Source organism: Heteronotia binoei, chromosome 1 (assembly GCF_032191835.1).
Source record: "Heteronotia binoei isolate CCM8104 ecotype False Entrance Well chromosome 1, APGP_CSIRO_Hbin_v1, whole genome shotgun sequence".
Lineage (NCBI taxonomy): Eukaryota > Metazoa > Chordata > Lepidosauria > Squamata > Gekkonidae > Heteronotia > Heteronotia binoei.
The window spans coordinates 140,679,237-140,693,562 of record NC_083223.1 but is presented as its reverse complement, the minus strand read 5'-3'; the positions used below and the strand labels follow the sequence as shown (position 1 = coordinate 140,693,562).

At 44.9% G+C, this 14,326-nt stretch overlaps 1 protein-coding gene across 1 annotated transcript; it reads left to right on the top strand.

Annotated features, from left to right (window-relative positions):
- The first annotated feature begins 670 nt into the window (after nt 1-670).
- Nucleotides 671-1,650, top strand: LOC132585151 (mas-related G-protein coupled receptor member H-like). Its single transcript, XM_060256934.1, has one exon. The coding sequence runs from the start codon at nt 703-705 to the stop codon at nt 1,648-1,650; it is 948 nt and encodes a 315-aa protein (XP_060112917.1). The 5' UTR covers nt 671-702.
- Nucleotides 1,651-14,326: the final 12,676 nt, after the last annotated feature.

Genomic DNA, 14,326 nt, shown 5'->3' with positions numbered 1-14,326 from the left:
GAAGCAGGGAAAGGTGAGAGGATATGGGGGTTTCAAGGAGGGGGAAGAAAAAATAGTGTAGGGAAGGGGATACATGGGAAGAAGTTCAAAGTTTTGCTGTCTAGTTCTCAAGAAAGGTAGACTGTTTTGATGCCCAAATAGCTGCAGAAAATATCAGTATATGATACAAACAGCCAACATGAAAATCATCTGTATTTAAGGAGTTGTGTCTTTTAAAGTGTTTTCTTATGTGTGGCTACATTTGGTGCCCACTGTTTCTCTGAAAGGACTGTGGAGCTGGTGGGGGGGGGACCTCAGTTTGGACTCTTTTCTGTAAGTTTTTTGCAAACACTGAAGCTTATTTCCATAGTAAGCAAATGGATACTATATCCCTTAAGCAGATTCCTCCATAGGGCATGATGTAGTGAGTGCAGTGCACAGGAGTTTATTGTAGAGACTATGAAAGTAGAATTTTTCAGCTCCATCCATCCCCAGGCCCACTAAACAAAGCCTGCCCACAGGGAATCATGAGGCAACCTGCCAGGCACGTGAACTGATTCCCATCCAAAGCTTATGAAACTGTGATATTCACAGTGTCCTGGCCTGACAGGCCTTTTTGGAAGCTTTCCTAAATATAGCAGAGCATTCCAATACCTCAATGACAACTATGTTTATTTTTTTTATAGGAAGAGAAGAATTAATGAATACACCAATGATACCATCATGGAGGGGTCTTTTCATACCCTTTATAGGATCAAGAAAAATGATACCAAACTGGAGCTGTTGTCAATCAACAAATCTGATATCTTGAAGGAATTTAGGATAATTGCAGACATATGCGTACCATTGTGCATTCTGGGATTGATTGGGAATGGAATTATTTGCTGGCTTCTCTGCTGCACCATCAAGAGGTCGAGGTTCATGATATATGTTTTGAACTTGGCAATTGGTGATTTCGTTATACTTCTCCACTATTTTGTTCTTTACCTTTTAATTATTTTACCGTCTCATGCTAGTTTTTACAGTCAACATATAAAAGTCATATCATTAATATTTGGCTCTGGCACCAACCTCTATTTTTTAACGGCTGTCAGTGCTGAAAGGTATATCATGGTCTCTTTCCCATTCTGGATTAAATCGCACCGACCAAAGTATCTCACAGCCGTCATGTGTGTCAGTCTTTGGACCCTATCCTTCATGCTGACAATGCTAGAATATTTTTCTTGCAATCCAAGATACTTGCCATCCCACATTATTGGATTTTTATATTGTCATACTGCAATAGTAGTCCAATACATCATTGGCTATCTAGTATTTATTCCTGTGATGGTCTTTTCTACTCTGGCCCTTTTAATCAAAATATGGAAAAAAACACTTAAAAACTTCCCAACGGGGCTTGATATCAGCATTGTGGCCACAGTTTTTTTGCATCTTATATTCTCTGCATTTACTAAAATGATTGTTTTCATAAATTATTTTGCTGCATTTATGCCTAGTTCAGAATATCTTAGAGTTTCTCTGATACTTGACTGTGCAGACAGCACTGTGTATCCTTTTGTATACCTCCTTGTTGGCTGCTGGAAGAAGAGCCTGAAGCCCGTCCATGTGCTTGTTGAGCAAGTCTTGAATGATAAATCAGATAGCAACCTGAGAACACAGCTGGCATCATGAGCAAGCCTGAATGTGTCTGGAGCTCCAGACAACAGTTGGAAAAATATATAACACTTAAAGGAATATCAACAACAAATTATAGCTTCAGAATAAAATTATATATTGACTGCCTCATTTTACTGTTCACTCCTGTGTTCTCCTTAGGACAAGAATTAAGGTGTTGGAAAGATGGACAGAGGCACAACAGATAGGAGAGGTGAAGTTTGCACAGGTGTTTTCAGATGGGGACCACTAGTGACTGGACCACTGCAAACATGTCAATGTGTGTCGGGTCTTCGGTGCCCCTCCCGGTCTCCCGGCATTGCCGTTGCCCCTCCCGGGCACTCTGGGGCATTCCCCGGAGGTCTCAGAAACAGGGGGGTGGGCGCTGGGTTACTTCACTGCAGGCCCCCGTTCCCCTCTTGGCTGTGCCGTGGCTCCTGTCCCTCTCTCGCGCGAGGCAGCCTCTTTGCGCATCAGCCAGCTTCCTCAGCAACCTCCTCCCTCCCTCCTTTTATGCTTCCCGACCCAACCTTCCCCCTTCCCGGGTCCTGCCCCTCTCTGGCTCCTCCCCCCTTCAAAGCCCCAGACGCCCGGGAGAGGCGCGCCGGGGCTGGGCTGACTGGGCGTGCCTCGGGCATCCTAGCCCTCGGCTGCGTGCTGCGATGGAGCGTCTCGCGCTGCGACGAGACGAACGGTTCTCCCCCTCCTGGCCCGGTGCTGGGCTCAGCTTCTCCCTCTTGCTCCCCGGCGTCTTGCCCTGGCCAGACTTCGTGGACTCGAAGCCGGGCTCGCCGTCTGGGAGGCGTCGCTCGGGTGGCTGCTGTCACCCCGTCAGTTGAGGTGAGGGGTGGGGCTGCCACGGGGGCTTGGAGAGGTGGGGAAGGCTCTTGGGGCGACGACGAGGGCTTGGAACGGCTGGCAGGCGCCGAGGGGTCTCCTCCGCGCAGTCCCCGCCCGGGCTGGGCAGGACAATGTGCTTAGTAGAGGCTTACCAGTGAGATGAAACTCTTGGTGGGAGATGTGCTTAGTGGAACAGAAAGAGTGAGTGTGTGAGAGAGAGAGAGAGAGAGAGAGAGAGAGAGAGAGAGAGAGCTTGTCAATCCTAACCTTTAAGAAGCTGTCTTTATTTGGTGTAGTGGTTAACTGTGTGGACTCTTAACTGGGAGAATCAGGTATGATTCCCCACTCCTCCACTTGCACCTGCTGGAATGGCCTTGGGTCAGCCATAGCTCTGGCAGAGATTGTCCTTGAAAGGGCAGCTGCTGTGAGAGCCCTCTCAGCCCCGCCCACCTCACAGGGTGTCTGTTGTGAAGGAGGAAGATAAAGGAGATTGTGAGCCACTCTAAGACTCTGAGATTTGGAGTGGAGAGTAGGATATAAGTCTGAACACCCAGATCGGACCAAAATTTAACAATATTAACTATAAAGTAAAATTAACTTCAGACCACTTTCAATATCTGGAGCAAGCTATAGAACTATCTGAAGTTATAATGAAAATTAAAAATAATAAAGCTCCTGGATGGGGTGGGATCCCCATAGAATTCTACAAGAAATTCAGAACCCCTCTAATTGACCCATTGGTACAAACCTGCAACTCTATTATAAAACAGGTTCTATGCCCAAATCTTGGTCAGAAACCAGAATAACAGTCATCCCAAAACCTGGGAAAGATAAACTATCCCTGGCCTCGTATAGACCAATTTTGGTGTTAAACCATGACTTCAAAAAATTTTCTTCAATTCTGGCGAATAAGCTGAACAAAATTATAGCTAACTATAATCCATGTTGATCAATCAGGTCTTATACCCACTAGGACTATTACAGATAACATTCGTAAAACATTGAATTTGGTACACCTTGGCAAGCTAAAGATGATAGAATCAATCCTCTTAGCTACAGACGCTGAAAAAGCATTTGACAAGGTTGAGGTACCATTTCTGTTAGCAGTGCTGCAACACATGGGCTTTGGCCCAAAGTTTCTAACCTCAATCTCAGCAGTCTATGCAGATCCAAAGGCTCAAATTTATATAAATAACTAGAGATCTACACCTCCAGAGTGGGACTAGACAAGGCTGCCCCCTATCCCCAGTCCTGTTTGCCCTTTGCATAGAACCATTGGCATATGCCATTAGACAACATAAAACTTTTACCAGAATGCAGGGGGGAAAGGAAGAATACAAAATGAGACTTTTGGCTGATGATGCAATCTTTTACTTTGCAAATCCTGTACAGTCAGTAACCACTCTCCTAGATCAAATTCAAAACTTTAGTACCATCTCTGGGTTTACCATAAATTACTCAAAATCAGAATTATACCCAATTTATCTCTTGCAATCAGTCAAATCAGAGTTAAAGACTATTTCCTTTTAAGTGGGTACAAAAAGCACTGCGACATCTGGGAATAAATATACCAGTAAATCTACAAGACCTATATGCCTCTAACTTCAAATCCCTAGATGAATCTGTAAAAGTTACCCTGAGTCAATGGAGTAACAGTTTAACACTGTTGGAAAAAAACAGATACGCTTAAGACTTTCATCTTCCTCAAATACCTGTTTTTGTTCTATAATTTTCCATGTTTTATTCCACCTAAAGACTTCTGAACAAGGCAAGCCACACTTAGTAAGTTTATATGGTCCCAGAAGAAACCTAGAATTCAGTATGCTCTGATGAGCAGACCGATTAGAGGGGTGGTTTAAGTCTTCCCAACCTTGAATCCTACTACCTAGCAGCCAATTTAAAAAATATAATCTATTATGCCTCACAGAACCAGATAAAGCATGGGTAAAGATAGAATCGTCCTGCTTGAAGGGGGACTGTCTTTATGAAACTACATGGAATCAGCCTAAGGACATGGAACGAAACCCATACCTGTCCCTAACTCTGCAAATTTAAGATAAGTACAGGAATATCCTAATCCCTTCTATATCACCTTTGGCATGCTTTCTGGGCCAATACTGGTTTAATCCTGAACAGCAAAGCAATGCATTTCTGGCGTGGAGAGAGGCTGGGCTAATAAGGCTGAGAGACATCATTGTTAATAAGAAAATGATAACCAAAACCGAGCTGGAACAAAAGTACAAGCTTAACATACCCTGGTTTCAATACCAGCAAATTCATTATAAATCCACTACCCTAATATTGTGGAACTTATACACAGGCCATTAACTCCATTTAAAAAGATAATACAAAAAAATCCCAAACAATCTAGAGGCCTAACATCTATTATATATACCCTTCCTAACCAAAAGAGCTGGAATGCAATTACAACCCAGCAAAAGGCCTGGCATAAAGACTGTGGCATTGAGCTTAATGTGTGTAAGCCAAAATGCCCTCAAAAGAGGTTGGGGAATTGACAGGTGGGCAACTTTGGTTCAAAAGGACCTAGAATCTATATATACAGGATTCCACTTCCAGAAATTATTGCTAAATTTACAGAGGACACTAATTAAGTAAAACAATTATGATTTTATTACAGAAAAATATAGAACACACATACAAGATAATAGATACATATAACTTACATACAGACCTAATAAAAATAGAAATATATAGAGGTAACATAAGGATGGACAAACGGTGATAATTACCGATCGTAGTCTTCGAGGAAGGCTCCAATGGCGACAAACTAGGGAGATGGGGGAAGGGACCCTCAACTGATCAGGAATTGTGGATGTATCTAAACAGCAGGACTGGGGTACTGTCAGATGTACACTTGTTGGGTCAGAGATTATAAGGACTACCTTGAGCCCTTAGGGGGTAGGAGGTGCAGGGGCGGATGACAGGTGGTCAGCTGGTACGTGACCTTAGAAAAGGGGAGGCTCCGCAATGACCATAAGGGCTGGACTTATGCGGTGGCCAATGGCCAGTTTATTAGAGACACCTGATTGGATACCCATATCCAGCCAACAAGCGGACCTGGCCCTAGTTACCTGATTGGGCTTCCAGGTAACAGTGGGCAAGAAGGGGGAGGCTCCAGAGTGACCATTAGGGTAAAGAATGGGTGAGGCTATTGGGGTGGAAGTGATTAACAAGCTATCAAACTTATCTATATGTGACAACAGAGAGTCAAATTATACCTAAGGTGATACCCGATTTATACAATAACTATGGCCCTGAGTGAAGCTGTTCTTCCTCTTCTTTACTCCTCTACTGGCACCATCTTTTGTCTTGGGTTCCGTTGGACAAAAGCTTAGGCAGTCTGGCAGGATCTACGCCTAAGATAAGCTTGATTGCCATAAGCATAAATGACAACTGATGAGTACGTGAGCCTCTTACTTCGCTGTTATGGAGTCTGGCACTGCAGGAAGATAGTTGCTGATGATGTTAGCCTACCAACATGGCTTTCCTGGTTAAGGCTGGAAGCCGCTTGCCCGGACAGTTCCTGGCGGCGCAATTTCTTTCACTGCAACTGCTGAGATGGTGGGCACACGGAGCGGCTCGAAACCCATCTGTCCTCCTGGCTAGCACTCCTCCAGAGATACAGAGTGCTGCTGCAACACCGTGGCTGTTAGTACTCACATAAGTCTCTTACACTCTGGTAGACAAAACCCACACTTCCCTGGCAGATGTGTGTGAGTTGTATCTCCAGGAACCCTAACAGGTGATTACGATGTCTGTATATTACTGAAATTAGAGGTCTTTTTCTCACCGCGGAGCAATGGAAAACCATTTGGGAATCCTCACTCTATGCTACATACTTACTATTTATAAGACTACAAAACTATAAACTCTTTTCCAGATGGTACTTCTCCTAGAAAACTCTTCCTTTCAGAAGTGAAATCAGTTTCAGTTTCAGTTACAGTTTGCTTTATTACAGTCCATGACCAAATACACAGCACAGTGCAGGCCAACAACAACCACATAAAAATTGTAAAAATCAAGATGGACCTAAATAGGTAAAACGTAAGATATTTAAAAAATAAATGTGAAAATAAAATATAGGACATAAGTATGAATAATGAGATATGACAAATAATACAGTAGTGGTCAAACATCATCTAGCTTAATAAATATAGTACATATAATAAAAAATTTAAAAATTATACAGCTCCAAAAAAAATATTAACTAGAATACACTGGTTAAAATTACCTCGACATTAACTTGTAAGAACCATAAAATGCAATTTGATTGCATGGGAACAAAATTTGGCAACTTTATGCATGGTCTCTGTATTTATATCAGTTTCAGTAGCATTTGTGATGGTATACAGAGTACTCAGGCATTTAAGAAAAGATAAAATACAAGCTTGGAAATATTCAAAAAACAGTCAGTTCAGGACCCCTTCTTTACATAATCCTCACGAATTCTCCTAGCTGCCGCCATAAATTTGGCACAATTAATTGTGAATTGGGGGTTAAAATCTGATAACCGCGTATCTCTGATTTTGAAATCAGAAAACCCGAGACATCCCTCCAACAAAGAATAAATGTACCTGGCTCGTATGCCAGGGTATAGGCCACACCCAAACAAAACATGGTCAATCGTTTCAACTTTATCTGCACCACAAAGACAAACCCGCTCAGCCATAGGCACCTTTCTAAAGCGGCCCTCAACGACTGCTGGAAAGGCTGTAGGCTTCCCAACCCCCCCGCTTTGGCAGGAGACTTCTGGGTTCGCAGCTTCATCCCCCGGTCTCCAGAAATCAGAAAGCAGGGTGGGGGGGTGGGAAGGGGAGAACATACCCCCTTTAGAAAGCGTGTGGGGGGGAGGGAAATGTCTACTAGGCACTCTATTATTCCCTATGGAGAACAATTCCCATAGGGAATAATAGGGAATTGATCCGTGGGTATTGGGGGCTCTGGGGGGGCTATTTTTTGAGGTAGAGGCACCAAATTTTTAGTATAGCATCTAGTGCCTCTCCCCAAAATACCCCCCAAGTTTCAAAACGATTGGACCAGAGGGTCCAATTCCATGAGCCCCAAAAGATGGTGCCCCTATCCTTAATTATTTCCTATGGAAGAAAGGCATTTAAAAAGGTGAGTTGTCCCTTTAAATGTGATGGCCAGAACTCCCTTGGAGTTCATTATGCTTGTCACATCCTTGTTCCTGGCTCCACCCCCAAAGTCTCCTGGCTCCGCCCCCAAAGTCCCCAGATTTTTCTTTAATTGGACTTGGCAACCCTAAAAGGCTGTAAGCAACAAGGGTTCTTTCTTCACTGCTGGTGGAGCTGTGCTGGAATTAATGCCTTCTGGGGTATGACTATAAAACTGATTAATAATATATTGTGTTGTAAAATACCCTTTACTCCAGAATCAATTTTTTTAAATTACTGCCCACAGCTAAAGCTAATGTCACACACACAAAAAAAGAATTACCCTCACTATTAATAATGACAACTAAATTTTTGATAGCACAACATTGGACATTGGCCTGGAACTCCATCAAGCAACAATGGATGGCCAAGGTACGGAAAATTGCGGCTCTAGATAAATCGGCTACACAGATCTATGTCTCGGAAACACCAACTAAAGAAAACAATTTTGTAGAAAAATGGTTCCCTTTTTTTGAGTATATTAACTCTAGTGCAGACTACCAATCTCATAACACCAAAAAACCCCTTAATTTTTCATACTACTGATGCTGTTCTATTGCTATGAACATATTACTTGTATTTTTAACTGATAAACCATGATAATACTGGCTATGATAGCGATATTTATGCTAATTTGTTATCTATGTTATTTTACCTTATTTTGGAAATGTCGATTTATAATGTGGTTAACAGATGCTAAGACATTGTCTATTGTTTGCTCTATATAAATTTGTAAAAATTAATAAAAATTTAAGTATTAAAAAAAAAGCTCATGAGGGACACCAGGGGAACTAGACGTCACTTGTGAAGTCACAAAGATATTAAGACAAAATATAAAAAATAAGATTTAAATGAGGGGTTGCCCAGTAGCAGCTGCAGGTGAGCAGGAAAGCAGCCAGACAGTGCAGGGGTCTTGCTGCTCTCACCAAGGGTGAGGCACATGCTGTGAGTCAGAAGAATCTGGGGTGGGCTTGGGTAGGAAAGAGAAAATCAATTGCAGCCTACCCAATGAAAGCTTTTCTCCCTTAGCAGCAACCATTCGAGCCATTCAGAGAAGAAAAAAGGAACTGTCAGATTTAGTACACTCTCAATATAATAGGTATTTCCTCTAGTGGGTGTGAAAGGGGCCCTCCATTCTTTGATCCAACATTCAGCGTTAGGCACCAAAAGCAAGACCCCAATAGAACTGAGGAAGTTGGTGACATGTCCAAAGTTTAAAAACTGCTTTAAAATAGAGGTAAATCTGTAGCACATTAAAATAATATTGCTTCAAATAATCCTGTGTGTTTCTCCTTCATTTCCCTCTTGAGAGTTCTGGCACCTGTTTTTCAAAAAAACAAACAAACCCTGCAGCAAGGCTTAAACAAGAAACTTAGGATGGCTTTTGAGTCAAAATGTTGTTGAGTTCCCTCATTCCCATCTTATGTAGATGGGTCTGTAACAAACCAATCACCTCCACACCATTGCCAAGTGGCTAAACTCCTAAGGCAGGGAACCTGCTTCAGGAAAGTGGCTGGTTAGGCAGGCACAAATAGAAAAAAGGCTGAAATACGAGTGTACACACCCCAAGGTTTTGCTCCCACCAGCCCCTTTGATTACCCAAACAGCCAGAGATCAAGGTACCAAGCCTGCAGCCCTTCTGAGTCCAAACAACCCTGTAGTGCCGTACATGCACTAGGTGTATCTCAAAAAGCACCTAGTAGCTATAGCCAATTTGGGCCAAAGCACTGGATTTAGAAGTCACCTGAACTCAAGAACACACCAAAATATAATTTATTAAAAGGATGTGCAGATATACACTACAAAGAACAGCGAGGATAAAATAGCAAAGCTAGATACCTAACCTAGATAGCTACACATAATGGTTCTCTAATCCAGAATTTATTAAGCAAGGCAACATCCAAGGTAGTTTCAAAGCCCAAAATCAACAGGTGCTCAGCCATCATGGCCTATCCCAGTCATAAGTGTTCCAAGACTAGTTGTAAAACAAGCAAAGGGCAAAACTAGATTAAAGATTCTTTTCTTTATACATTGTAGTCTGCTAGGGTTGCCAGATCCCCTGTTGCAATGGTGTGGGGATTTAGGCGCATTCCAGGACATCCCCAACATGATTATGTCACCTGGAAGTGACAACATCATGTCGGGGACATCACATAGTGATGCACTGGTTTTTGCACAAAACTCTATGGTAAAGCTGGCTTAAAACAACAGAGTTTTGCCCTCAGATCAAGCATCACTGCACAATGTCCCCAAGGTCAGCTCTGCCACTAAGCAAACTAGGTGATTGCCTAGGACACACCCTTCTGGGGGCACCAAATTGCATGCTCCCACACGGCTCAGTAACGTTATCAGTGTGTGTGGGGGGGAGGGGGCGCCAGAAGTTAGCCTTGCCTAGAGTGCCAGACAGTTTAGGGCCAGCCCTGGATGTACCCAATGTAATGGCATCACTTCTATATGACATCATCGCATTCAGGACATCACATGAGAACATCACTGTTGGGGGTAGAGCCCCATTCTACTCCGAGAATACTCACTCCTCCCTCCCACTGGTGAGTTGCAGCAAACTGGCAACCCTAGTTCCTGGCCATGTGATGTAACCAATCAGGTGAGGTTGCCAGTTAGTTTCTGGTGTTCTACAGCTGCATCAAATCCAGTTAACAAGCTCCCACAAATCACTGCATTAACAAGATGGCCGCCCACTGAGGCGGCCTTAAAACTGTTAGGGCAGATGAGACACCATGCATTGTAAATGCCTCCCATCCACCTTTATCTCTCTGAATCACTGTCAGCTAGGCCTTGGTGTTCAGAGAGCAGAATTTTTTCCTGCTCTGTGAGCCCTAGCCTGAACTAATATTCTACTTTAATAATAATAATAAAAAACTTTTATTTATACCCCGCCCTCGCCGCCTAGGCAGGCTCAGGGCGGTTAACAAGACATGGTAAAACCATGATACAGATAAACAATAAATAATATAATTAATAATTTAAACAATAAAACCAATAAAACAGTATGACGTTAAAATACAATCGGATGGCATATAGGATGGCTCGGTATTCCTGATCTTATCAGAAGTTCTGTCTTAAAAAGCTAGCTGGAAGAGGGCAGTTTTGCAGGCCCTACGGAACTGGTTAAGATCCCGCAGGGCCCGCACCTCTTCTGGCAATTGATTCCACCATTGGGGAGCCTTTGTAGAGAACGCCTGTTCTCTGGTAGCTTTTAATTTAGTTTCTTTTGGTCCAGGGATTTCAAGCAGGTTTTTTGAGCTTGATCGCAGTGCTCTCTGGGGAACATATGGAGAGAGGCGGTCCCTAAGGTAGGCAGGTCCTTGACCATATAGGGCTTTAAAGGTAATGACCAGCACCTTGTAACGAACCCGGTAAACAATTGGCAGCCAGTGCAAGTCTCGCAGCCCAGACTGCACATGTTCCCACCGAGGCAGTCCCAGTAGCAGCCTGGCCGCTGCATTTTGCACTAGCTGCAGTTTCCGGGTTCGGTACAGGGGCAGCCTCATGTAGAGGGCATTACAGTAGTCCAACCTTGAGGTGACCGTTGCGTGGATCACTGTTGCCAGGTCGCCGCGCTCCAGGAAGGGGGCCAGCTGCCTCGCCCGTCTAAGATGAAAAAAGGCGGACTTGGCAGTAGCTGCTATCTGGGCCTCCATTGTCAAGGGAGGCTCCAGTAGAACTCCCAAGCTCTTAACTCTGCGCACTGCTACCAGTTGCGCCCCGTCAAAAACTGGGAGGGAGACCCCGCTCCCTAAACCGCCGCGACCCAGGCAAAGGACCTCTGTCTTCGCTGGATTCAATTTCAACCCGCTCAGCTTAATCCAGTCTGCCACGGCTTGCAATGCCCGGTCCAGATTTTCTGGGGCATTGCCAGTCCGGTCGCCCATCAATAGATAGAGCTGGGTGTCATCAGCATCCCGATGGCAACCCAGTCCATGTCTTCAGGCAATCTGGGCAAGGGGGCGCATAAAGATGTTAAATAACATCGGAGAGAGAACTGCTCCCTGCGGCACCCCACAATTGAGTGTCTCTGGGACAGCTCTCCTCCAATTGCCACCCTTTGTCCCCGACCCTCAAGGAAAGAGGAAAGCCACTGCAAGGCTGACCCCTGAATCCCTGCGTCGGCAAGGTGGCGGGCCAGCAGCTGGTGATCGACCATATCGAACGCAGCCGATAGGTCCAACAGCAGCAAAACCGCCGCACCGCCTCGATCCAGGTGCCTCCGGAGAGCGTCCATGAGAGCGACCAAGACTGTCTCTGTCCCATGTCCCGGCGGAAGCCGGACTGGAATGGATCTAAGGTGGAAGCGTCCTCCAGAAACCTCTGTAGCTGCAGTGCAACAGCCCTCTCAATAACTTTGCCCAAAAAGGGCAAATTTGAGACCGGCCGGTAATGTGCCAATTCGGTCGGGTCTGATGTAGTCTTTTTTAGGAGAGGGCGGACCACTGCCTCCTTCAGAGGGGCAGGAAAGCAGCCCTCTGAAAGAGATCTATTTATGATGTCCCGTATAGGACATCTTAACTCCTCCAGGCAAGCTTTAATAAGCCAGGAGGGACATGGGTCAAGATCACAGGTTGTTTCACGTGCAGCAGAGAGGACTCTGTCAACTTCCTCCAAGCTGAGCGGGTCAAAGTGATCCAGGATCAAACTAGAAGGCAGGCACGGAGCCTCGAGTATACGTACTGAATCCAATATAGCAGGGCAGTCATGGCGGAGCGATTGGACTTTATCTGCAAAATATTTCGCAAAAGCCTCACAGCCTATCTCTAATTCCTTAACATTTGGTTTGCCCTGTGGCAATGTAGTAAGTGTTCAAATTATCCTAAATAATTGTGCCGGGCACGAATTTGCAGACGCAATCTTAGCCGCAAAGTATGTTTTCTTTGTGGCCTTGACTGCCATCTCATAGGATCTCATACATTCCCTATAAGATGCTCTGATCGCTTCGTCTCAAGTGCGCCGCCATTGCCTCTCTAGCCGTCTGAGGCCTTGTTTCAGCTGGCGTAATTCCGGGGTATACCACGGCGCCAGCCTAGTCCGGGGTCGCAGAGGGTGTCGTGGTGCGATCTTTTTGATAGCCCTGGAGAGTCGGCTATGCCAGACCTCAACCAGGGCCTCCAAGGAATCGCCAGAGGGCCAAAGAGCCATTTGGAACCGTTCCGGGTCCATTTGGCTCCGCAGGCGAGCCAAAATAGGCTCAACGCCTAAGGAGGTTTGGGGTGGAGCGTTCATATGAGCCTTAAGGGTGCGGTGGTCTGACCATGGCACCACTTCTATGGTTATATCGTCCACCACAACCCCAGCTGCAAAGATCAAGTCTAACATGTGACCGGCCTGATGCGTGGGGGATGCAACAAATTGAGAGAGTCCTAGTGTCGCCATGGACTAGAGGCCGGGTCATCTGCATGGACATTGAAGTCACCCAGGATCACCAGCCTTGGGTGCTCCAATGCCCAGCTTGCCGCCGCCTCAAGCAGGGACGGTAAGGCACCAGCCGGTGCGCTAGGCGAACGGTACACCAGCCAAATCGCCAACCCCTCTCCAGCCTCCCACGCCAGACCGACACACTCAATACCCTCGATCTTTGGAGCTGGGAGCGCCCTAAAGGAGTAAGCCTCTCTTACGAACAGTGCCACTCCTCCCCCCCGCCCGCTAGTCCGTGATTGGTGGAAGACCGAATAGCCCGGGGGAGCTGTTTGTGAGAGAGCTACAGTATCGCCCTCTCGTACCCAGGTTTCGGTCACGCAAGCCAGGTCCATGTCCTGTTTGAGTAAGAACTCTCGAAGGACAGAGGTCTTATTATTAATGGACCTGGCATTGCATAACACCAATGATGGAGGCGGGTCTGTCCTGGCCCTACTACCTGTCACCCTCGGGATGGGACGCAGACTGGAAGGAGGTCGAGTACTAACAGGTCTCCGCCCCCTTCCCTTATATTGCTGTCTGTTTGAACAAGACATCATGAAAGAGGCCTAGTCTCTTGACAAGGTCTAGAAGAGTACCAGAATTAATAGTACCTAACCCTTCCAGAAACTGAACTGAAATCGATTCAGAATGATGCTATTGTGATGTAATGGTTAGCAGTTATTGTGGGGTCATGAGATTCTAAGATTTTGTTTGTTCAAGGTAAAAGCTTTCTTACATTTACACTTCTGTGAAGAACAGCATTTTCAGATAAACTGGAAAAGGACTGAGTGGTACACCCATGAAAGGTTTGACATTTTTATGATCTTGTATCCACTCCTGTTGGCACAGAGGGCAGGCACTTGAGTACTGAATATAGTGATGATTCAATACAATACTGAACAATAATGCATTCTTGAAAAGAAGAACCATTACAGTGCTTGTTCTAATAATCCATGAATGAAATTTGTCTGCATCAAAAATTACAATTTCCAATTCATTTTGAACAGCAGGCATATTACAGCAATTGGTGTATCCATCTCTACTACTTTTAGCAATCTTTCTGCCCATTCCAGTATATACGGTGACACTTTAATTTTTTCACAACTGGAAACTTTGCAAAGTAGTATAGTATAGACTAGGAGACAAAGCTTTGATTTCTGCTCTGCCATGCGAGCTCACTTGTGGACACTGGGCCCGTGACAGTCTCTCATAATGTACCTCACAAGATTGTTGCGGAGATATACTAG

Bases quoted from the DNA above. Each gene is read 5' to 3' on its own strand.
- LOC132585151 (XM_060256934.1), top strand. From the start codon at position 703: ATGGAGGGGTCTTTTCATACCCTTTATAGGATCAAGAAAAATGATACC.